Consider the following 26,826-nt stretch of genomic DNA (forward strand, 5'->3'; position numbering starts at 1 on the left):
TATTCAGAAAAATCCTTCAGGTCCTACCAATTTTTTGGTTTTTCAGCATTTTTGTGTACATTTTTGTGCTTTTGAACCCTTTCCAATAATGACTGTATGATTTTGAGATCCATCTTTTCACTGATGCATTAGAAGGAAACACGATGCATTAAGGGGGTGAAAACTTTTTGAATTTAAAGATCAGGCTAAATTTGACTCATTTTGTCTTCTGGGAAACATGTATATATCTTCTGTAGCTTCTGAAGGGCAGTACTAAATGAAAAAAAATATGATACTAATAAGAAATAAGAATAAGAACATTTTCATTCTGTTCAAAAGTCTTCATCCCCCAGCTCTTAATGCATCGTTTTTCCAGTTTACTTGTTCAGGACGAACAAGGGACTCATGAACAACTATCACTAAACAAAAAACAACTGTGGATCATTCAGGTAATAACACATTATTAAGAATCAAGTGTATGTTAATGCTTTGAAATGTCCTTTTTAAAAAATCTAACTATTATTTTCTATATGTAAACGTCTTTTAAGTGAAATATCTTATTCAGGCCAGTACTAAATAAAAAATAACATGCATTTTGTATGATCCCTCTTATTTTGCTAAAATAATTAACATTTTGCAGATTCTGCAAGGTGTATCTAAACTTTTGAGCTCAACTGCAAATGCAGTCTTGGAGATTTGTGTAGGAAACATGCTGAGGTCAAAGCTACCTATGGCATTTCTGTTGAGAGATTTCTTGATGTGAGTCATGTTAAAGGGTTTTTAGACTCTCAGTCATCAAATTAATTACACTTCAGCCAGTCTGAACCTTATGATTACGAGACCTCAGTGCTGCGCCTGTGCTGTCTCTAAAATGATTATATCTTGCTTCTGATGATTACTTGCCTTTATGATGTGTATAACCAACTTTGTCCTGACTTACAGGCGCACAAGGGTGCTTGTGTGTTGTTATTGCTGTGTGTGCGTGTCAGGTGTCAGTATACATCTTATGGGCCCATGAGAAATTGGGGTTGAGAGGTTAAAGTCCTTCTCACATTTTCTTCCTCTCTTAAACCAGACAAAGATCCAGGGCTCATCAATAATGAAAGCGAGCTGGAATCATGTAAAATTCTCTAAGAAGCCCATCTCCCTTTGTACTTTAACACTGTGACAGCGATTAATATTTCATATGTATCGTTACGTTGCACTGTGTATGTGTGTCTGCTCTTTTTTTTCCTTGCCTGCCTTCTTTCTCTTTTAGATAGCCGTCTTCTCTGAAAAACAGATGAAACATTACGGTACTGAGCAAAATGGCCACTGCCCTTCACCCAGGCTTCTAAATTGTGGTTTACTCTGCAAATGAAAGCTGCAGCAGCCTTTCCCTTGAGGAGAGCACTTCTTGACACTGCTGTTTTGACAGCGCTAACGCAATATCTGTTCTTGGCATTGGAGTGTTTTCAAGGTGCTGTTCATTTCTCCACTCAGCCTGGTCTGAAAGTTAACACTCTCCCCAGATGATTCAATCAAGCAGAGTTAAATGAGGTAAAATGAGGCGAAAGTCCAGCGAATTTCAGCAAATCCACAAACTTCTGTTGTGCAACATCTCGCCAATGCAGAATCCTGCCCGCAAGGAAACACTCTTCTATTCTACAGTGCAAAATACAGGGATACTATTCAAAAGGTTAACCTGCTAACTGTAATCTACAAGCAAAGTCTGGAATTCCTGGAAATGTTTCAAATCAGCAAACCCAGCGTCATTCAGAAGATAGTAGCACTTGTCACTCACCCACTTAGGACGACAATGAAGTCCATGACGTTCCAGCCATTCCTCAGGTACGAGCCCTTGTGGAATACAAATCCCAAAGCAATGATTTTTATTCCGGCTTCAAAGCAAAACATTCCTATAAAGTAGGGCTCTGTTTTTTCCTGAAAAAAAGAGAAATGGATTGGGTGTGAGAACACATACACTACCTATATAAAAAGCCCTAAAAATGCCATCTAGATAGTGTGCGCATTAGATTTGGAATGTTCTTTTTAACAACTCTATTATTAAGGTCTTGGTTTTAACTGAGGTTTTATTTAGTCAGTTAAAAGTGCCACTACTTGCCTCTATTTAAACAAGCACTCAGAAATATGTCACAGAAGTAAAACAGTAGGGAAACACTCTTTGATTTGAAATAATTAGCTTGTGGTGAGTGATTCAATGGGGGAAACTACAGTCTGAATAAAGTTGTCAAGAACAAAGAATATGAGAAAGAAAAGAATATGAGCGCACAAGAGAGAAGGGCTGTGCTACATTTAGAGATAACTGTGTTCTCTAGACTGATCTGGAATAGTAGGTTCTCTCATTACACAAATTGCTATAAACGCATCCGTAAGTAGATAACTAGGCCAAAAGGGTTCATTTATAATAAATGATTTGCATAAACAATGTTTCTTTCAAATGCAAACAGAAAATCAGCTGAAAGATTTATATATGTATATTTATTTAAGTAAACGAGTTCTCACAAGTCTCTTTGACATGGGCGTCTTGTCCTCTCCAGGCAGGTGCTGCTCCAAGGCCAGGACGATGCAGTTGGCGATAATTGTGGCCAGGATCATGTATTCAAACGGAGTTGAGGAGGAAGGTTAAGGAAGAGTGCATACTTAAGACAGATTGATGATGTTGTGAAAAGTTAAACAGCACATACTTAAATATACAGTGCCTTGCAAAAGTATTCATACCCTTTCATTGTTAAACTGCTTTGAATCTTTTTTTTTCACATCAATTTACACTTCATACACCATAATGACAAAGCACAAAACATGTTTGTAACAACTTTGCAAATGGATTAGAATTAAAAAAAATGAAATGATTACATTGCATAAATATTCATACCCTTTTCTGGGACACTTTTGTTGATGTTACTACACTTCGAATGGAGTTAACCTGTGGCAAATTCATTTGAATGAGTATGATTTGGAAAGGCACACACCTCTCAATAAAAGGTCTAACAACTGAAAATGCACATCAGAGCAAAAACCAAGCCCTGAGGTCAAAAGAAGTGCCTGTAGAGCTCAGAGACAGGATTGCGTCAAGGCACAGATCTAGGTAAGTCTGCTTTGAAGGTTTACAGAAGCATGTAGCCTCCATTATCCATATAATGGAAGATGTTTGGAAAACTAGGACTTTTCCTAGAGCTGGCCTCCTGGCCAGACTGAGCAATTGATGGAGAAGGGCTTTGGTTAGACTGGTGACCAAGAAGCTGATGGTCACTCTAGTTGAGCTGCATGATCATATATGCAGATGGAAGAAACTTACATAAGGACAAACATTACTGCAACACTCCACCGATCTAGGCTTTATGGCGGTGTGGCCAAACTGAATCCTTTCCTCAGTGAAGACACATGAAAACCCACTTTGCAACAAAGCACCTAAAGAACTTTCAGATTGTTAGAAATAACAGCCTTAATGAAAACCTATTCTGAAGCATTCAGAACCTCAGACGGCAAAAGGTTCACCTTTCAACAGAACAATGACCTTAAGCACACAGCAAGAGTGGCTTATAGACAACTCACAAGTCTGCCAGACTCCATCCAAGCCAACAAAGCTTGAGAGGTGAGGAGATGAAGCAAAGAATGGCAGATAACTGCCAAATGCACATGTGCAAAACTTGTCGCATCAGACCCAAAAAGACTTGAGGCTTAAAGGTGTTTCAACTTAGTACTGAGTTAAGGGTATGAATACTTGTGAAATGTACTTATATAATGTCTTATTTTTAATAAAAGTGTAGTGCTCTCTCTCCCTCACAGACAGCCAATGAGTGCATGAAGAGCATTGCCTCGTCCTGTCAAATGAGAGAGAGCAGCAGTTCACAAGATGTTTTCAGGACTCCTGGTGGTTGTGAGTTCACAGTCAGCCACTGATTTGCATGTGAACCAAAAAAATATTGGATTTTGCAATGTAGGCACCTGCCAATTTCTGCCAGTGTGATTGGGGACAAGAAAACGGTAAATAAAAGAGCCCAAATCTGCTTAAGACAGAGAAGATTTCAGTACAACAGAGAGAGGTTAGTACAAATAGAACAGGCAACTGGAGGACAGGCCTCTAGGGAAGTCTCTCTCTCTTCTTTGCCTTTCCTTTCCTCAGTTTGTGGTAATTAAATTAAAGCCCAGACTTTGCTGAGTTCTTATTCTAGTAGCATAATGCTAGTGTCAAGTCAACAAGTTGGCATTGGCATAAACAGTAAATTCAACATACGTTTTGCTAAAATAGACAGTATACATGCATGGGCTTAATACTTTTTTGCTATTTGACACAGTATTACTTTAAAAAAAAACTTGTTGCTGGTAACTTGTATCTCACCTTAAAAAGCTGTTAAAGTATTTCACTTCTCAACAGTTAATTTGGAGTCAATAAACAGATACATTATTTTAGCTTTTACAAACAGCAAAGAGTGTGAGACGAACACAGAAAGAGAGGAAGAGAGACTACAGCCATTGCAATCTGAGAAAGAGCGAAAGAGAGACAGAGAGAGAGAGCAGTATCCGTGGCAACAGGCTCTCTCCTGTCTGCCATAAGTCAGTACTCAGAGTTAATATGGTCTATGAGCCATCGGTGTTCTCTACATGCTGCTGAATGCATTCGTACAATCAATACCGACTGCACAAACATCCTTTCAATGTATCCACCATGACACACAATACTCAATATTTCTTCAGATCAGCTCTTAATAAGTTTAGGAAATCGTGCAATACTGAATAGTCTAGCCACAGGATCACGCAGGTATCGCCATTACCTTTCGTGACTTTATCAGCAAACTCTCTCTCTTCCAAACTTTCTCAGTCTATTTTTATTTTACTGGAACATATTTAAAAAAAAAAACAGTGCAAGTAAGTGGCAATGGAATGTGATATAGTTCAAAGTGCTTTTTAGTGAGCAAAAAGAATGAATTGCATTTCAATCCAATGAAAGCTTGGAGCATGAGAGGAAGAAAGTTCAGAGAATAAATGCATGGAGAGAAAGAGAGAGAGATGTAAAATTATGATATTTATAACATCACTCTAACACTGTGTTCTGACTAGACATGACACGATAAAGCCATAACCAATAAAGACCGCTTTTTTGTCCAAATTAGCTATGATAATCAACCAACAAAAAACTGTTTGTTTAGTATCTGTTTCTGCGATATCATTCTATAAACTCTCATTGCCTCCAAATCCTGCTCAACATTTTTTCAATGTTTTTGACAGATTTATTTATTATAATTTAAAATAAGTGTCTTCTATTTTCAGATAACGTGTATGATATGAAGTTTAAGATTTTAAAATGCAATTTATTCCTGTGAGGGCAAAACTGAATCTACAGCAGCCATCACTCTGAGCTTCAGTGTCACATGATTCTTCAGAAATCGTTCTAATATGCGTTCTAATAAGCATCGTTCTGATTTGGCACTCAAGACGCAAAAACTTTCTTTCTTTAAAGGACACCTATGCCCCTTTTTACAATATGATATACAATATGTTTCACAATAAATAATTATTTGACCAAAATAAGAGGTATCGTACAAAATGCATGTTATTTTTTGTTAAGTACTGACCTGATTAAGAGATATAGTCCACAAGAGAAGATAATAGTTGTATTTATAAAAATTACCCTGTTCAAGAGGATTTTGTAATACTGTGTTGTTACCACAGTTATGTTTTTTTTTTTTTTAAGGGTAGTTGTTCATTAGTCCCTTGTTGGTCCTGAACAGTTAATTTGCTCGCTGTTCTTCAGAAAAATCTTTTAGGTTCCACAAATGGAACTTGGTTTTTCAGCATTTTTGTGTATTTGAACCCTTTCAAACAATGACTGTATGATTTTAAGATCCAACTTTTCACACTGAGGACAACTGAGGGACTCATATACAACTATTACGGAAGGTTCAGATGCTCACTGATGCTCCAGAAGAAAACACGATGCATTAAGAGCCAGGGGGTGAAAACATTTGAACAATTAAAATGTTTCTTATTTTGCCTAAATATCATATTTTTTTCATTTTATTACTGCCCTTCAAAAGCTACAGAAGATACATACATGTTTCCCAGAAGACAAAATAAGTTAAATTTACCCTGATCTTTAAATTCAAAAGGTTTTCACCCCCCTGGCTCTTAATGCATCGTGTTTCCTTCTGAAGCATCAGTGAGCAATTTGAAAAGATGGATCTCAAAATCAGTCATTGTTGAGGTAACAACACAGTATTAAGAATCAAGTGTAAGTAAACTTTTGAACGTGGTCATTATTTTCTCTTTTGGACTATATGTAAACGTCTTTTATGTGAAATATATTCGGTCAGTACTAAATAAAAAATAACATGCATTTTGTATGATCCCTTTCATTTTGGTAAAATAATTAATATTTAGCAGATTCAGCCAACTAAACTTTTTACTTCAGTTGTAAGGTGTCCCCAGAATATGTCTGAAGTTTCAGCTCAAAATACACAGATCATTTATTATATCATTTTGAAAATGCCTGTTTTTAGTAGAAGCAGAAACACACTGTTTTCATGACTGTTTCTTTAAATGCAAATGAGCTGCTGCTCCCCACCCACTTTTCCAAAATAGGACTGTGCCTTTACAGCTCGTAACTCAGATAATCTGCCAAAAAAATGTAAGTACTAAACTATTCTCTTTCATGTCTTATTAAACTGTCAAATACCCACAAGTTTATGTTAAAAAAAAAACACAAGTTACAAAAACAGTTGCTTATGTCCGTGAAGGTAAACAGCTCTGTGTGGCAGCAGCGTAATATACAGTAAATAAATAAATATTCTTTTGTCTCCTGTGAGGCTGGGACTCTAAATAGTGTTCTGTGCTTGACTGTGAAGGCAAAGACAGAACAGTTAGAACTGGTACACCATTGTCGCTTGCGAAAACAAAATTGGTTGTCCTTTTTTACATTTTCTGGGTTGGTAGATGCACCAGGGACCTGATTATAGAACTTAAACACAGAAAAAGTCATTCCTCAGGTGGTTTTCCAAACCCGATTAAGCCAAATGAAGAGATCCTTAACACCCCCCATCACATCCTGTTTCTCCCTCTCCTGTTCATTGGAAGGAGGCTTAGGGCCAATTGACAGGATCAATTATTGAGTAAGCATGGGCACGGTGGGGTACTTCCTCCCTCAGCCACACAGTGGGGATCAGAGGGGCGAACAGCTGCGGCTTCCCCACCGGCCGAGCAGCACAGCGCCCCACTCGCTTCATTAAGCCGCTGTCCTTCCCGCAGACGCCATCGATCCGCCACAACTGACCTGTCCACCTGACCCTGTGGCCAATCGGGCCCACTTCAAGAACCGAGATGCCAAATAATGACATCAGCTGATGATCTCCTTCCCATGTGCGTCACTAACAGAGACAACAGCACGTGCTTCCACCCCTCCTCGACATTCACTGCCTACACACACTCCCTAACAAACATGTTCTTCCCTAATGGCTCCATCTGTAAGTTTTCCAATCCACCAAATGACTGCTTCTCTCTCCAGACACATCTCTGTCCCTCTTCCCAGCACTCCATCAGCCTGAGCTCAAATCACACGTCGAGCAGCACTTCAAACAAAGCCTTCCTAAATTACCGCTCTCACACACAGGTTGTCGATGCTGCACCACACAGGGCTCGTGAACATGCTGTTTTGCAAACCGGTGTGACCTTTGGTTATGCCCCAGGCTTCTGTGTGTGCATGTATGTGTGTATACATGAGGAAAGGTGTGTCTTTTTTTTATTTCATTTACAGTAGACAAATTCAATTCAAAATGTAATTTAAAAATTACTTTGAATTAATTTTACATTTTAAAATTTAGATTTAAAAATCTAAATTTTCCTGATTATAACCCATATTGCGACTCATTTAGTTGTTTGCTTAGTTTATATTCCTGATGTGTAACCCTGCTCAATCTGATCTCTTTAGCCCAATTTTATCTCATTGGTCCAAAATCTCTCTCTTCATAACTGTACATAAAACACAACATCATTGGTTGTTAACGTCACATTCTGGAGTATCTTGTTCCTAAGGGTTTGAACTTCTTAACTGCAGTTTCAATGCAGCTTCAAAAGGCTGTACACGATCCCAGTTGAGGAATAAGGGTCTAATCTAGCGAAACGATTGGTCATTTTCTTAATTTTTATTTATTTATTTTTTTTTAACCACAAATGCTAGACAAGACCATTATTCCTCGGCTGGGATTGTGTAGAGCCCTTTGAAGCTGTATTGAAACTGCAATTTGGAAGGGAACCATAGAGGTTTACTATATGGAGAAAAATCCTGGAATGTTTTCAGGAAAACGTAATTTCCTTGCGACTGAAGAAAGAAAGACATGAACATTTTGGATGACATGGGGGTGGGTAAATTATCAGGAATTTGTTATTCTGGAAGTGAACTAATCATTTAAGACACAGTGTATCCACTGCAGTAAAAAATAATTAATTAATTAATTAAAAAATCTATTATAAACACACTAATTGTCATGTATCTGGTCTGTCTTCTCATCATGAACTCTTGCACACACATTCTGGACTGCAATCCCCATAAGCCACTGCACCAATCACTGCACACAGCTGCTCCTTGTTTCCCACTGAACTGATTGCTGCACACACCTGTTTCACATTTACCCACATGCATTTAAGCCACAGACACACACACTTCCTTGCGAAGTCTTATTGTTCCGTATGGTCTGTATTTCCGAGCGTTTCTTTCCGTGTTTGTTTTCCCTGTGTTTGATTCCTGGACTACTCCCCGTGTTTTGATTCTCGCTGCCAGCCCCGACCTTTCTGCCTGTGTTTGACCACGATTTCTGCCTGCCCCTTTGTGTTTGTTTTGTATCAATAAAATGCTGCAAATGGATCCGCACGTCTCTGACCCTCCTTGTGACACTAATGATATAACACAAACCCATGTTAACAAGCTTAAGCGTTTATCCTTTTGAAAAGCCACTGATTTCAGATATATTTCAAGAGTCTACAATTAAAACTCACTCCTCTGATGAAATCCCATGATGTATCACATTAGTAAATCTAAAAAAGGAAAGTATTATTAAAAAGAAACAAGATTAGCAAAATTGGGCAGCGTCCGATACTACCACAGGCAAATGCTGACTGTTCCTCCCATACAAATGAACACTGTGTGGGAGACATGCATCTAAATTGGAGCAAGATAGGTTTTTTAACTCATAGAGATTCAGCTTTCTTTTTATCAAAGCTATTTTTTATATAAGAGCTTCAATGTAACCTTGTAGAAACCATAACAACATAAACAGTAGCATCCTGATGACATCTTGACTTATGTCATCAGCATCTAGAAAAACACTCAAAAAGGGCTTGACAGACTAACATGGGAGCTAGTTTGCCCTTGGGAAGGTCACAATGTCTTTGTTTGACAGCGAAAACGCACCTATAAAGTCTTATTCAACAGCTGTTCCCTACATTGTTCAGCTGCATTATAATTATGAGACATGGCAGGAGGTAATACTTTGCCTAGTCTGCCACAGCTGTCATACAGTGCAATCTGATGCAACAAGAACCATCCATTTAGGATGCTTGCAACAGAAATGCAAACCGAATGATATTTAGACACATTAACCTTAAACTTTACAATCCCATTCACACATTCATACATTACATTTTATTTCAAAATACATGTTGCAATACATGTATTCCAAACAAAACATATGTGACCCTGGACCACAAAACCAGTCTTAAGTCGCTGGGGTATGTTTGTAACAATAGCCAAAAATACATTGCATGGGTCAAAATTATTGATTTTTCTTTTATGCCAAAAATCATTAGGAAATTAAGTAAAGATCATGTTCCATGAAGATTTCTTGTAAAATTCCTACTGTAAATGTATCAAAATGTAATTTTTGATTAGTAATATGCATTGTTAAGAACCTAATTTGGACAACTTTAAAGGTGATTTTCTCAGGATTTTGATTTTTTTTCACCCTCAGATTCCAGATTTTCAAATAGATGTATCTCGGCCAAATATTGTCCTATCCTAACAAACCATACATCAATAGAAAGCTTATTTACTGAGCTTTCATATTATATATACATCTCAGTTTTGTAAAATTTAACCTTATGACTGGTTTTGTGGTCCAGGGTCACATATGCACAATGCCTAGTTAAACATTCAGAACCAGAGAAAGTTTACCAAAAAGAATGCTTACAAATATGCATTTTCCAAAACCTAGTGAGCTGACATATGTAGCTGCCTAGGGTATTTTTTCTTCTCTCACTGTGAACTAATCACGTGAATGAAATATGCGCTTTTGCTTTGAAACATGCAGCGAAAACAAACTTTAAGTCCACGGTACGATATTTAAAAGAAGACAAATGAATTCTTGGGAAAAAAATTAAATTGTGTATATTTTTAAATTAAATTATTCTATCTAATGCACATTAAGAGCTCCAACCCAATGTTTTTAACTAAGAAAATCTAAAGTAGAAGTTCACTTCCAGAACAAAAATGTACAGATAATTTACTCACTCCCTTGTCATCCAAGATGTTCATGTCTTTCTTTCTTCAGTCGTAAAGAAATTATGTTTCTTAAGAAAAACATTTTAGAAATGTTCTCCATATAGTTGACTTCTACGGTGCCTGCGAGTTTGAATTCCAAAATGCAGTTTAAATGTAGCTTCAAAGGGCTCTAAACAATCCCCAAAAAATTCTCCTCCAACCAGAAGTACCGACCCAGTGTTTACAAAGTGAACATGCAAAGAAGATGAGATGGGAGTTTTTCAACCCTTACTGTATTGAACCGGAGTACACAGAGTATGCATGCACATCACAGGGCTAGACAAGATAAGGTTAAGTTGAGGTTAAAAAGTATATAAATTTTACATTTTTTACAAAATAACAGATCGTTTCACTAAAACCCTTCTTCCTCGGCTGGGATCATTTAGAGCCCTTTGAAGCTGCATTTAAACTGCATTTTGGATGTTCAAACTCGCGGGCAACATACTAACTTTGTAACTCGTTATCCCCAACACTGGACATAGCAGACGTATGTAGTACACATATATGGTTCTTTAATGTATTTGCATTGTACTAAAATGCGTAAATTTTCAATGGGCATATATGCGGCTGAAACAGGTAGCCTAGTGCATCCCAAATTTTTCAACATTAACATTTTAATATAGCATTATAGTCATTATGGCCTTTAGAATTTTTTTTTTTTTTTGAAAAGGTGGGGTAGTGCACAATAGGCCCCTGTGGCACGGCCTAAGCTTTTGTCCTTAATGGCATTTTTTTCCTTACATTACTTTTACTTTTATACTTTAAGCAGTTTTGAAACCAGTACTTTTACACTTTTACTTGAATAAAAAGCTTGAGTGGATACTTCAACTTCTACAGAAATCTTTTTAAACCCTAGTATCTATACTTCTACCAGAGTAATGAATGTGAATACTTTTGACACCACTGCTCACTACAAATCTAGTAAAATGCTGTAATCATCTGCCACGAAAATAAATCAAAACTATGTCTGTTGCATTCCCAAACTTACAGCACATGCAATAAACAAGTTCACTACATTCGCTGTGAACTGAGCAGCTCTAAGGCACGGAAAACACTGGATCAGGAGCTAATCACATGAATGAAGTAGACACTTTGCTTTGAAACGTGCGATTAAGCCATATTGTGTTTTCGGTTCTAGTTTGTTTGACAGATACTGTGCCAAACCATACTAGCCCAAAACACAACTTTTAAGAACTTTTATATTAGAATAAGTAGTTTACATATATTTTAAAAACTAAACTTTAAGCCTAGAAGACCTATTGTTTCATATCCATTTGCAATCGCGATACCACAATATTAATAATATAAACATTTCTTTCACCTTGGAATCTCACAGATTTTCTTACAGTGCATTATGGGATTGACTTGTACATGTATAGGATATATGTGATGGTAACCTTAGAAACCTTGATCAAAACGAGGTACCTTAAGAGGCAGCATAATTAAGACGCCTACCTTGTAGAACAGTCTTTGCCTCAGCGCCACGCTTATGATGCTTTAAAATGTTCCCTCCGTAGGCAGTTCGCTGGGTTTTGGAACAAAACTCTTATAAGCAATTTCTCACACGGGTGTGAACAGCTCTAATGTCCTAAAAATACTGCCAACTTGTTACCATTAGCTATTACTGACTCCAAATACAAAACATAATGAGTCTACAACATATATGTAATTATGCCGTTGATCTTTTCTCTTGTAATACACTTGAGTATCACTCCCATAGGATGTAGTTTGCTCCTTTCTCTGAGGAACAGACTCTTGCATTTATTTTGGGGCAATGCCAAGTCATTACAGCACCATTAACAGAGCCTCCGTCTCTTCAGTGCCCTGAAGCTCTCAGTCTAAGAGCGAGAGATGTGTGACCATATGCTTAAAATCTGCCTAAAGTGATCACCGACACTGACACTTGCATTATGTCGCAAGTGGGCCATTAGGTACACGAGAGAGCCGAGACCAGATAGATGCTATAATTGAATTTACCATGCAGGCACACACACACATACTGAGTCACGCTGTCGCAAATGAAAGAGGGAACACACAAAGACGTATCAATCAATGCAGACAAGCGCATTTCCATGATATCACCAGCCTCAATCGCTCTCCTTTTTTCATCATTAGGCTGCTTAACAGCTTTTAACATTAAGCATGTCTTACAAAGTCTTACAACTGGCATCAACAAACCACCGAACCTTTTGTCACATGATCGCAGCATGTGCCGCTCTAATTTAATCCCTCCTTCGTGGCATTCAAAACAACAGGAATGACATTCAACCCAAGGCAAGAACCGGAGTCAGCTGAAAGCAGGGGAACACATATACTGACACGTTAGCGAAAGTCTCTCTTCTTTGGAAATGACACCTCTGTGTAAGGCTCAGATTGCTTCACACTTTACAGTCCTCGCCTGCATAGTGAGAAGTTTCTCTTTTTAGCATGCATACTCATTTGGCATTTAGACGTTTGTTTTTAGACATGTGAGCAAATAGCTGCTTTCCTGATTTCAAATTTAACATTACATGTCACTGAAAGAGAGCTTTTTAAAAACATGAATAAACAAATAATCATGAAACTATATTTTTGGCTGTTAAAATGGTAAGTTCGCCAATTTTCAACCAGCCAAAAGCCTGCCGGATGACGCATGACACATCAACCAACAAACTTTTGACAGCTCTAGAGCTCTTGTTAAAACTAGAAACTTTCACCTTTTTTTTTTCCCGCCTACAAACAATTGGATCAAGAGATGGGTGGCAACAAAAAGTGCAAAGGTGTATTATGGGTGTTAATATTTTTGAAAAAAGGGAACGAATGCTGCTGTCCCTTTTCGTCACTAGAATATGAGAATAACTTTCACTGAATCTTCTGATCACACAGCAAAAAAGTGATACTCTTCCTCAGTATTTTTCTTGTTTTCCAGGGGAATGTTCGAAGATTATTAAATCAAGATGGATTTACTTAAGCAAATTACATAAGATAACAAGTCAAAATTAAGTTATGATTAAACTGAAAACAAATTCCATACCCTTCTGGCAGATATTTGTTCTTGTTTTAAGCATAAACTCACTTAATTTTGATTATTTTTCAGAAACAAGACTTGCTATCTTTTTAGCAATGTATGTAACATTTAATGTCATGACTTTTTGCTCTGATTTAAGACTTTTTTGAACTGTTAATTTGAGAAAGGGCTAATTAAGACTTTTTAAGACCTATAGAAACTCTGTAATGATCAATGGCTTTAATCCACACTCTCCCTAAAATGTGTCCCTGGACCACAAAACCTGCCATTAGAGTCCATTTTTGAAATTGAGATTTACACATCATCTGAAAGCTGAATAAATAAGCTTTCCATTGATGTATGGTTTGTTAGGACAGGACTATTAAAAAATCTGGAATCCGAGGGTGCAAAAAAATCAAAATATTGAGAAAATCACCTTTGAAGTTGTCCAAATGAAGTTCTTAGGAATGCATATAACTAATTAAAAAAATAAGTTTTGATATATTTGTGGTTGAAAAAGTGTACAAAATATCTTCATGGAACATGATCTTTACTTAATATCCTAATGATTTTTGGCACAAAAGAAAAATTTATCATTTTGATCTATACAATGTATTGTTGGCTATTGCTACAAATATACCCGTGCTAATTACGACAAAAACTAATACTTTAAACCAAACTCTGTAATAACTGGATTACAGCATGACTTTTACTGATTATTTACAGTAAGTCAGTGAGCTCTGCCTAATTTAAGTAAATGCTAAGCCATACAGTCATGTCTGGACAGTCTGCTGTGACATTAAAAAAGGCCAGATGAAACCCCAACAATTGTTTCAGTAGTGCGCACCTGTGACAACTATGGTCGACGGGTTTATCATCTCCTGTCACTGACTCATCTCATTTGCATCATAGAGAAGGCTTTTTTTAATCACACCGTGGCACTTTGAAGTCTGTAATCAATGACATGCGTCCAAACACCTCCTGTGGGGATTGTGTGGATCTCTCCTCCATCCCCTGACAAAATCATCAACGATTGCTTATGTCTTTTCATCATCAGGAACCATCTTGACAGAGTATTAATTACAAAGACAGCTCACAACAAAACATAAACCTTAACATCAATAGAAGACACTTCTCACAGATTGTAATTTGGAATGGTAAAATATGCTTTACATAATCCTGAATTATAAAGCCCGGATTCTAATGTTTTGATTTTTTCTGAGTTAGAAACAAAGTGGAATGTTCATGGTCTCTGTCCATGGTCCTGAAAGCAAGTCAGTTCAATGTATTATGTAGTGTAAAAGTGTGGGAAGTGTATTTTGAATTTTTCAATGCATTTACAAACACAATACATCTGTTTTTACTGTTGTGTCAATATCAGGTCAGTGAGCACAACCTCAAACACAAACCTGTCAGCAGATCTTGCACATGCAAATCGCTATGTTAGTGGGTTAATGAGAAAGATTAGAGATTATTAAAAATATAAATCTTAAAAAATATAAATTTTTAACACATGCTTCAAATTCTTAGAAATCTAATATTTGCACTGAAAAAAAAATTATATAAGTGACTATAAAAACTCATTTGATTTAATGACTACAAACTAGTCTAGTGGTGTTGAAAGCATATGAGAATAAGCTTAAAAACGTTTTAATGACTGGCAGTCAGCTATCTTTGAATTATTAATAATATTTTGAAACAACTGCTTCATTCGTTTTTAATTTATTTTTATGCAATATTAAGACAGACTACCAGTCAAAAGTTTTTGAACAGTAAGATTTTTTATGTTTTTTAAAGAAGTCTCTTCTGCTCACCAAGCCTGCATGTATTTGATCCAAAGTACAACAAAAACAGTAAAATTCTGAAATATTTTTACTATTTAAAACTGTTTCTGTAAAACTGTAAATATTGAAATTAATGATAATAAAAATGTTTCTTGAACAGCAACTCAGCATATTGGAAAGCAGTTATTTTAAATTGTAAAAATATATTTCACAATATTATTGCTTTAGCTGTATTTTGGATCAAATAAATGCAGGCTTGTGTAAGCAGAATAATTTTTTTTTACTTTAAGCCTCACAAAATGTCAAATTGTTGTAGTATTTCTGACTAACTTATAGATCTGTGTCATTTTTTATAAACACATTTCATGATTACATGCAATTCACACAAAAAGAATTTAATACACCTGTTGTATTTTTTCAATTAATAGTCATTTTGATTTTTTTTTTTCTTGTTAGTTTAAAGTGCTACGACCCTATAACAAAAAGTTTTTTAGTTTTTTTTTTTTTTTAACATAAACCATATGTAAGCCAGATAACTCAAGGTAAGCAGATTTTTAGGGCAATCTAACAAATTAAACGTAGTTAAATAACATAGTTTGATTATGAGTAAACAATTTCAAGTTTCAGCTCAGCAGAAATGAACACAGGAGTTGCATGTGCTTTTGTAAATACGTGTTGACAACACATTTGCATGTGCTGTCAACACCGAGCGTGTGTTTTGGGGGGCAGGGCGTGTTTTACCGTTTTGACAAAAGGATATGGCCATTCTATGATCTTCTTCGCATACTTCCTAACGATGTTGTCCTCTCCAAAGATGAAGAGCGATCTGTTTACGGTGAAGCAGTTCTGTCGGACCGGGATGGGGTTGTACAGGGCCATGGTTCGGGCTCGTTGCGCTTTGGTCTGTTTGAAGGCTGGTGAAACTCCACCTGTGGATACTGCCGGTGCATCCCGGTTCCGACTGCGCTCCGAACCCCCATCCCCGGCTCCCAGCAGACCGGGAACATCGTCTCCGAAGCGAGCCATTCTGTGTGGAGCAAAAACAGAGAAATCTAAGCCCCTCTGCAAACAGGTGCAAAAAAAGTACGTTTACCTCCACAGTGAACTGCAAATAATCATCCAAACTGCAAGAGTTCCCCTGCTATGACAAACGATGAGTTATTAAACGAGCGTTAAATCCTCCAAGTACGCGCAACACGTAGCTTACTCCAAACAGACATCCTTACAAACACCAAAAGTAGCATTACCTGAAAGTAAAATGGGGAACAAAACCGTTTATAATCCGAATATCCAGTCGTACATCCCATTAAGATGTTCTTTTCAACAGGAAGAGAGCAAACTCTTTTCTGAGGAACAGCAGAAATCAGCTTCCATTTTCAGTACACCGTGGTAAAACTAAAAAGCCATCGTTTTTAAATCTCTCCAGGTCTTGTTTTGACCTCCTTCGTCACTCTTCCATCTCACTTACTTAATTTAAATGTTATTTATATCTTTTTTTATCTTTCCACGCGTCAACGACAGTGTTCAACAAGCTCCATCTTCACTGTGTGTGCTGTGAGGCGCGGATGTGGTTTGTTTGGCCACCCCTCACCACAGCGCGAATGTGTCTGAGCGCTGCCTCTCCAACCGACACCCAGTGCGCAAATTCATCTGAAAGCGAGACAAAAAACCTCTATAGACATGCAAATACAATTCGAATAGGTTACTTTGGTTTTCTTTAACACTAGGTTACGATAGCGTCAATATTAACTTCTGTTTTATCAATCAACAAGCGATTAAAAAAGGGAGTGAAAGTATTTCCCTCTCATTTTTACATTCACTTGTCATTGAAAGTTTAAACGAGCAGCAGAGGTGAAATATCTTTAAAACGCCTTCTGATTGAGGACATTCTTTTATGTAGTTCCTTCTCAGAAAGTGTATAAAAAACAAAGGTAGTTTGAAAGCAAAATGATTGAGCTGTTCTTCAGTTCGCGCTATAGAATGTTTTCACGTCGGTCCTGTTATCAATCGGCCATATTGGCGCACTAAATGTAAACAATGCTACTGAACTGAAAGAAAAGAGCATATTTTGTTGATTATTGCTGCTGAAAATGGTCAATAATTGGATATGTTTTAGGCTGTACTAATCGGTTGGACTGGGAAAAACATTTGGAGTACTATAGACTGTTAAAAGTTATAACAAATCAAGGAGAAGAGTGCAAAAAACTGTCTGAGGAACAAAAAGCATTTGCGGTTAGCCAAAATGAACCAGGATTTCCAGGACAAGAATCTTAACAACATTTGTGTTTGTTCTTACCATTTCCGGTCAGGTAGTAAATATTATGCTAATATTAATTAATATAACGTATCTTCACCTATTAACTTTAGTATTGCACCCTTTCCTGCTAATCGGCTGGACCGGAAAAAACATTTGGAGTACTATAGACAGCCAAAAGTTATAAGAAATCGTAGAGAAGAGTGCAAAAACTGTCTGAGGAACAAAAGGCAGTTGCTGTTGCAGTTAATTAATACTACGTATCTTCACCTATTAACTTTATAATATTGCACCCTTTCCTGCTTACTAAGTCCTTCTCTATATGATTTAACAGCTTCCACACATTTTATTTTCTGTGGTTTAGTCAGCATAAATTAGCAGAACGTATTTAGTAGTATTACACTCTGAACACTCTCGTTTTTGCAGTGATGCCATAGGAGAACCATATTTGGTTCCCTAAATAACCTTTCAGTGAACAGTTCCTAAAAGAACCATTTTGAAGGATATTTAAAAAAAATAAGAACCTTTTCTGCATTTGAAAGGTTCCATGGATGTTCAAGGTTCTTCATAGAACCGTTGATGCCAATAAAGATCCTTTATTTTTAAGAGTGTATTGTAAAAAGGCAATAATTTGCTCCATCTCTGTAACACATTTCTTTGACGTTACTACACCCTTTTATTTTCCAACCTCTCTCCCTTAATAAAATATGAATAAAAGTCAAATCCTGAATGTTTCAGTGTAAAGTTTATTTACATGTCAAATAAAGGAAAACTCAGAATGTTTGAGGAACATCAATTTCGAACACTGTAACATCTTTTTCATTCACAACAGACACCTGTACCAAGTGTAAGCGTCTCTATTCTGGGAGCAGCTTGTTCAGTTGACTTTGAGCTCAGAGATAATTGGTGTTTAAAACTCACTCTTCCGGCGCGTGTGCAAGATCTACTGACAGGCTTGTGTGAGAGAATGTACTTGTTGGCCTGGTAACGACACAAATTGTCACAAAGAAACAAGACAAGACATGATCAGTGTAACAACGCTGTCAGAGTTCAGAGATATTTGCGCAGGTGTAATGCAGGGTGCATTTGTCTATAAAGCACCCTGAACTAAACCTTGTGCTCTTCTGAAAAATGGCACATCGTTATTTGAAAACAATGTATATTACAAGTTTCTTTTTTTTTGTAATGCTAGATTTGTGTTTCTGTAAGCTACCCATAGAAGAGATTTTAACATCCTCTTTTTTTCTCATATTGGGCCATCAAAATAAAACTATGTAACAGATAAAACTGAATTTTACATTCGTTGAAGAGGCGATAAAAACAGCCATAAAAGGTTATCACCATTTCCTTATCCAATTGGGCCATTAAAAGAAGAAGAAGAAGAAGAAGAAGAAGAAGAAAATTGAGAGCTGCACAGAATATTTTAAATAATACACTAAATAGCCATGTGCGGTTGAGGAGAGAAAGTGAGGCATTCCATGATGTCACTTAATCTGCTTAAAATTAATGAGCAGAACAGTTTAAGGGCCTGCTAATAATAGTCAACTGCTAAATGAGAGATCTCACGCAGAGCAAAGGGGAAAAAATGGATGCGGCTAATAAAAATGATGGGAATTGCAATAGTCCAATGACCCAGTAGATCATTCCAGATTGAGGTTATTATCACAAAACAGCACAAAAAGATGAATGTAAGGCTGTGTCTCCTCTCTCTCCCTTAAAAGTAAATAGTCACTAATGATTTAGGAAGCACAGATGATGAGCAGGGGGGCGGGAATGTAAAATACACTTGATGGCTTCCTATTTGATGACTTTGATGATCTTCAGTAGCCTTGGGGTGTGCTTGTGTGATTTTTGCCCCAATTACAGATCTGGGAAGTGTACACTTATATCAGTTGAGATGAGTAGGTGAAGTAGTACACTTAAGCAGGTGCCCTATATTGAAGTCTACTATAAATAAACCCAGCAAACACACACACACACACACACACACACTGAGCTGCCAGTGTCCATCCTCAATGGCCAATTACTCACAGAATGTGAAAGTAGTTGTGCTCCATGGAGGCGATGGAAAAAAAGAGTGCATGCGTGTATGTGCAAGGGTGACAGAATGAGAGAAAGTGTGTCAGAGAGAGAGAGAGAAAGACAATGGTAGAATGAAAGAGGCAGGGAGGAAGTACTGTAGCATATGCTTTCAGCAGATGTCAACACGTTTTCATTATATTCTGTTGAATACGGCTTATGGAAACCATGGGAGTGGCCAGAGCAATAGTTGGCTTGACTGTGCTGACAGAGGAACCGTTGTTCTGTTCCAAAACCTAGGTATAGTCACATAGCTGCCTTTCCAAAGGTAGGCTATTAATTATGTTGCCTCTGATCGTTCACACACAAAAGAAAATTCTGTCATTAATTACTCACCCTCATGTCATTCCAAACCTGTAAGACGTTTGTTCATCTTTAGAACACAAATTAGGAGATTTTTGATGAAATTCAGAAGCTTTCTGAGCCTGCATAGACAGCAATGCAACTGACACGTTTAAGGCCCAGAAAGGTAGTAAGGGCATCGTTGAAATAGTCCATGTGACATCAGTGATCACCCTTCACATTATGAAGGTACGAGATTCTATGTAAACAAGGTACAGCAAATAGTGTTCTACGTCATTACACTAGCTCCTGTGTCAGCAGCACCAGACAAGAATTTGTTGAATAAAGTTATTTTTATTTTTACTACCATTCTGGGCCTTAAACATGGTTGTTGCGTTGCTGTCTATGCAGGATCAGAAAGCTCTCGGATTTCATCAAAAATATCTCAGTTTGTGTTTCAAAGATGAACAAAGGACTTACAGGTTTGGAACAACATGAGGGTGAGTAATCAATGACAGAATTTTCATTTCTGGGTGAACTATCCCTTTAAGCTCAGTAAGACTACGTTCACACTGCAAGCCTTAGTGCTCCATTTAGAATTTTGCTCAGATCTGATTTTTTTTGTATAGCTGTTCACATTTTAGTTTTGGCCAATATCAGATTTCCAGTGTGAACAGATCATGGTTCTGAACTGACTCGTATGCGCAAAAAACAAAACAAAAACAAAAACAAAAACAAAAACAATACCAAACAGGGTTGCCACATTTTCACAACAAAATTCACCCAAATGCTTGTCAAAACTAACCCAATCGCATTATGGAGTTGAAAAATTACCCCAAAGTATCCCAATTCTGTGGAAAAACTGTGGACTAGACAATACTTGCGCAGCGTGCTGTCAAGCAGAAGTAAACACTGAATATTCTCATAGCTTTATAAAATAGCTTTATACTACCTTTCTGAGCCTTAAACATGGTAGTTGTGTTTCTGTCTATGCAGGATCAGAAAGCTCTTGGATTTCATCAAAAATATCTTAATTTGTGCTCTGAAGATGAATAAAGGTCTTACGGGTTTGAACGACGTGAGGGTGAGATATTAATGACAGAATTTTCATTTCTGGGTGATCTATCCCTTTAAGGTTATGTTCACACTGCAAGCATTTCGATTTTTTCCGATATTGTATAGGTGTTCACAATTTTTTTTTTAATTGGCCAATATCAGATTTCCAGTGTGAACAGATCATGGTTCTGAACTGACTCACATGTGCAAAAATACAAATGCGGTTGCCATGTTTTTACCAAATCCGCCCAACTGCTTCTCAAACCTAAACCCAAACTAGCCCAATTGCGTATTGGGGGGTAAATATTGCATTTTTAGTGTCGCTTCAACCCATGCAGTTGAAAAATTACCCGACTGAAAAAAGTAAAAAAAGTATCCCAATTCCGTGGGAAAACAATGGACATGGCAACACTTACACAGCGTGCTGTCAAATGGAAGTAAACACAGAGGACATAAAGTAAGTGATCGTGTGTTTATTTATAGTGTGATATGCTGCAGATGCCAGCAAAATTATGCACAGACAATATGAATAATCTAATTTAATTTAATATAATTTAATATGAAAAATAAAACAACGATATGACAGAAGAGTTTTAAAACTTTTATGATACAAGCCCTCATGTTTTCTTTTGCAACTGTGTTGATAACTTTGGGTATGTAACATCTTTAAAGTGATTCCCATGAGCGCAGATTTGTGACGAATGTTGATCACGAATGACGTAAATTTCGCATGAATACAGGGTTTGAACTTACGTCACAATTTGGTCAGTTACCAGGATCCACGGCCATATTAGAATCAGATTCAATGTGGTTCATGAGAACACGGTGTGAACGTAGCCTAAGTTGCCAAGAGACTTCTTTTACAACAAATTAGAGGAAAGCAAAGAAAACTGAAAGTTTGCCTCTCCTTGTGTCTTTTAAACTGAGAGGATATTTTCATCATACTGTGTTTGAAACTACTTGTTTGTTTCGCATTCAATATTCACTACATAGTAAAGCTTTATACAGGAGCATAATGAGTTCGGACGTAGTTGTAAACTTTATAAACAACTAAACAGATCAGAGTCGGATATGTTAAAAAATGCCTGCCATTTATTGCTGTTTTTCAAAGAAAGGGTGATAGAAGAAAAACAACCGATTCCCTCTGCCTTTCAAAGGCCATTTGATTTCATAAACTTGATCTGAAAAGAAATCACTTAAAATACGTAATGTCTAGACTGGTAATTGTCTCTCTGTGTTTGTCTTTCTCTCTCCCTCTTCCTACTTCTGTCCAATGGGTCTGTGTTTGATCACAGAAAACACAATTAATTTGACAGTTCTAGTAGTACCTCAATCCAAGGTAAATCAACAGACCCTGACCTCTCTGTTTAAGTTTTATATTTTATTCCTAACTAATTAAAAGCTAACCAAGAGGCATGAACCTGCGAGACATCTCCGCTCCCACATAATGTAGGGTCCTTGTCATCCTAATAGTAGTCTCCATGGTGACTGTACACCGTTGAATTTCTAATTTGTTGCCCCCGTTGTTGGCTGCACAAGGTTCGCTCAGCAAAAAGACACCTTTCGCAGTACATCCACTGTCACACTCAGAGAGAAGGTATATGTGCTATAGACAATCCAAATGTCCAACATGCAGGATTTACTCCACCTCCGCTGACAATATAAGATATACCATTTTTTACTGCCTAAAAAAACACACACAACAAATTTCCAAATAAATGGTGATCAATTTTTCTTTTATGCCAAAAATTATTAGGATATTATGTAAAGATCATGTTCCATAAAGATATTTTTTAAGGTTCCTACTGTAAATATATCAAAACTTAATTTTTGATTAGTAATATGCATTGCTAAGAACTTCATTTGGACAACTAAAGGCGATTTTCTCAATATTTTGATTATTTTGCACCCTCAGATTCCAGATTTTCAAATAGTTGTATCTTGACCAAATATTGTCCTATCCTAACAAACCATATGTCAGCGGAAAGCTTATTTATTCAGGTGATGTATAAATCTTAATTTCAGAAAATTGACCTTTATGACTGGTTTTGTTGTCCAGGGTCACATATATGATACAAAGGACAAATTCATTTCCAGACAAAGTTATTAAAGGGATAGCTTACAAAAAATTTAATAAAATAAAAAATAAAATCTTTTTGTTTTTTCTGTCATTAATTCTGTCATTAATTACTCACCCTCATGTTGTTCTAAACCCGCAACACCTTTCATCTTCGGAACACAAATTAAGATATTTTGATTGAATCTGAGAGCCTCTACGACAGTAGCACCACACGTATGTGTCGTAAATGGTGTGTCATAGGGTGTGAGCTATCCTTTTAAAGCAATATTTCACCCAAAAAAGAAAATTAGCTGAAAATGTATTCACCCTCAGGCAATTGAAGACATAAAGGATACATCTCTTGCTCACCAATGGATCCTCTACAGTGAATGGGTGCCGTCAGATTAAGAGTCCAAACAGCAAATAAAAATGTCGCAATAATTCGTAAGTAATCCACATGAATTCAGTTTGGATGTTTGTAAGATCAAATCCATAATAACTTTAAACTATCGATTCTGACCAAAATGTGGATCCATAATCTATAATAACACTTCCTCCAGAGAAAAGGTCCATTCCCTGTTGTCCTCTCACACCAAAAATCCACCAACATATTATTTATAACAGTTTGGGACTGTTTCTGCTTGTAAATTGTGCCGGATCTATGCATATTTATCTCCTGATTCAAACATACGAACAGTCGACTAATATTTCAGTCTGAAGCAATGATTTAAAGTTAAAAAGTTTTAATGATGAATTTGTTTCTTATAAACACACAGCTTTTCACATCACAAGATGCAAATTGATGGAGTAGAGTACTTGTGCTTTTTGTGATGTTTTTATCAGCTGTTTGGACTCTCATTCTGACGGCACCCATTCGCTATAGAAGATCTGTAAGTGAAGCAACAATACATTTCTCCAAATCTGTTCTGATGAAAAAAAAAACTCACCAAAAAGTGATATTCTGTCATCTTTTAGTCATATGGCTCACATGTGGTATTTCTGTGATTTTATTTAGTTTTTTAAAAACTTTATATTACTTATTTTATTTTTACTGAAAAAGAGCAATTTGGAAATTCATGAAAAATATAGTTCACATAGTTTTAGTAACTGAAGAACTTAAACTTTATTTCAATCATTTGTTTTCAACATTTCTCATTTTCGTTTACATTTTTAAGTGTAAGTTTTCCATCTAAAATTTAATTCTAATCAGCTTTATTTTATTTATTTTTTTCATTTTTAGTTTTTAGGTAACAAAAACAACACTATAGAGTAACAGTTGTTTAAAATAATAGTTCACTCAAAAATGGATATTCTGACATGTTTTAATCATAGTTATCATATCATAATCATAGTTGGCTCTTATGGGATATTTCTGTGAGTTTGTTTTATTTTATTATGCATATTTCTCTCCTGATTCAAACTAAATTACTTTTTGCACTGGAGAAAGCAATATTACGAACAGTCGACTAATATTTCAGTTTGAAGCAATGGTTTAAAGTTAAAAAAGTTTTAATGATGAATTTGTTTCTTACAAACAGCTTTTCACTTCACAAAATGCAAACTGATGGAGTAGATTACTTGTGGATTATTATGTTTTTTTTAATCATCTGTTTGGACTCTCATTCTGACGGCACCCATTCGCTACAGAAGATCTGTAAGTGAAGCAACACTACATTTCTCCAAATCTGTTCTGATGGAAAAAAAAAAAAAAACTCACCTACATTTTGGATTTGAGGTGAACTATTTCTTTAAAAAGGGCAGTTTTCATTTATTTTATGGTACAAATGGACCGTAAACAAATGGATAGTTAATCCATTATACTTGTCTTTAATCCATTATACTTGTCTTCAAGGACAAATTTTTAATAGTTCAACTCAAATGGGATTTGAAATGAGAGGCTGCAAAATATGAAACACACCATGAGTGCCACTAAAGCAGATGAATTTTATTGCAACATTGCATGTTTTTATTGACTTAATTATCTTTCGTCTTTTTTATCAACAATAAATTTCACAAATTCACTTTTTAAAGCCCAGTTGTTTCTTTCAGACGTCAAAAACTAATTTATAAGGTATCTTTAACACTGAACAGCTTCCAAAATGTCACTTAAATTAAAGAAACACAATTTTAGCAGGAAAAAACGCACTCTGTCGTGGACAATCTAGTGATGGTGACATACTTTCTGGCATGCACAATGAGCCTGGGTATAGCGTTTGAAATAATCACCTTAGAAATGTCACCACAAAAGCACCGGCAACACAAAGCCCAGACGAGAGCACTTGATCACAACTCACATAGACTAAATAAAGCCCATCTATGGGATCAGTGCAGTATCTCAACCAAGCCCTAATTCAAGCGATTTGGCTTGTGTTTTCTGTGCTCTGTTACCTAGCAACAGCCTCGTCTTCTCCTCATCTCAACCGACTGGGCTGAAACCATAACTCAAGCTTATATAAATCGCATATTCAGAAAATAATCTCAATTTTATTTTCGTGTACGACAACTGATTGTCGGTTGGAGGAGAGCAGAAAAATCGGTGAAAATATATAAACGCGTGTTTGTTTATATGAGATACCTGACCTTCATATGCAGTGATTCAGAAATTCATAATTACATAGGGCAACAGGAAGACTACGAACAACATGAAACAGGATATTAATTATTGTACGTGATCACACTACATCGTTCCCAAACATATAATCACTTTTTCTTGCACTGTGAATTTTAGATAAGAATGGCCAATCAAGCTCAAACGCTACTGTAAATGTTTACTTAGTATGACCAGGATGTCACATCTCACTAAGTGTGTTCAATTATTCAAGAGAAAAATATGAATGTTTAATATCGTTTCATTCTTTTTCGATGTGACAAAGGCTACTACAAGCCCACTCTTAGCTAACTAACGTTAGCACTTCTGCAACAATACAGATAGTTTCCTTTTTAACCTTCGCAAAAATATCAAAGAGCTAAAAAGCATTTTCTCTGTTGTGAAGGTGAAAGCATATTTGGTTATGGCTCAAAAAACTGTGAGACACCTGTTAGTCTTTCTAGTTCCTGTGAAGTGTTAATATCTATCAGTGTTGTGGTATACAGACAGCTAGCTCCATCTAGTGGTAGCAGTTTGAAGCAACAGTGTACAAGGAAATCCCAGTGACCAGTCAGAAGTTTCATTTTAGTATTACTGTTTAGACAATATTATAGATTTATTGATATTGTTTAAATAGCGTTTATATTTTCAGTTTTCATTTTTGTTTTAGGTCATGTCAAATTAGATCAAATTTGTATTTATTTTGTCATTTTTAGCAGTTTTAACATTTCAAATTAGTGTTACTTTTTATAATTAGAATATATTATATATATATTCTTTTTATAATTAGTCATATAATTAGAATATCTTCGAAAAGTTGATTTATTTCACTAATTCCATTCAAGAAGTGAAACTTGTATAATGTATACATTCATTTCACACAGAATGATATATTTCAAGTGTTTATTTCTTTTAAGTTTGATGATTATAACTGACAACTAATGGAAACCCCAATTTTGTATCTCAGAAAATTTGAATATTGTGAAAAGGTTCAGTATTGAAGACACCTGGTGCCACACTCTAATTAACTCAAAGCACCTGCAAAGGCCTTTAAATGGTCTCTCAGTCTAGTTCTGTAGGCTACACAATCATGGGGAAGACTGCTGATTTGACAGTTGTCCAAAAGACAACCATTGACACCTTGCACGATGAGGGCAAGACACAAAAGGTCATTGCAAAAGAGGCTGGCTGTTCACAGAGCTCTGTGTCCAAGCACATTAATAGAGAGGCAA

The 26,826-nt window shown here is 36.4% G+C and overlaps 1 protein-coding gene across 1 annotated transcript in view; it reads right to left on the bottom strand.

Moving 5' to 3' along the window:
* cacna1ea (calcium channel, voltage-dependent, R type, alpha 1E subunit a) overlaps positions 1–16,303 on the bottom strand; it is a 123,865-nt gene extending 107,562 nt beyond the window's left edge. Inside the window, exons 1-3 of the mRNA XM_073819857.1 lie at positions 16,038–16,303; positions 2,485–2,590; positions 1,763–1,902 (exon numbers count right to left, since the gene is read on the bottom strand). Coding sequence (XP_073675958.1) covers positions 1,763–1,902; positions 2,485–2,590; positions 16,038–16,303 — 512 coding nt within the window. The remainder of the gene's footprint in view (positions 1–1,762; positions 1,903–2,484; positions 2,591–16,037) is intronic.
* Between the last annotated feature and the right edge of the window lie 10,523 nt (positions 16,304–26,826).

The sequence above is a fragment of the Garra rufa genome, chromosome 15 (genome assembly GCF_049309525.1).
Source record: "Garra rufa chromosome 15, GarRuf1.0, whole genome shotgun sequence".
Lineage (NCBI taxonomy): Eukaryota > Metazoa > Chordata > Actinopteri > Cypriniformes > Cyprinidae > Garra > Garra rufa.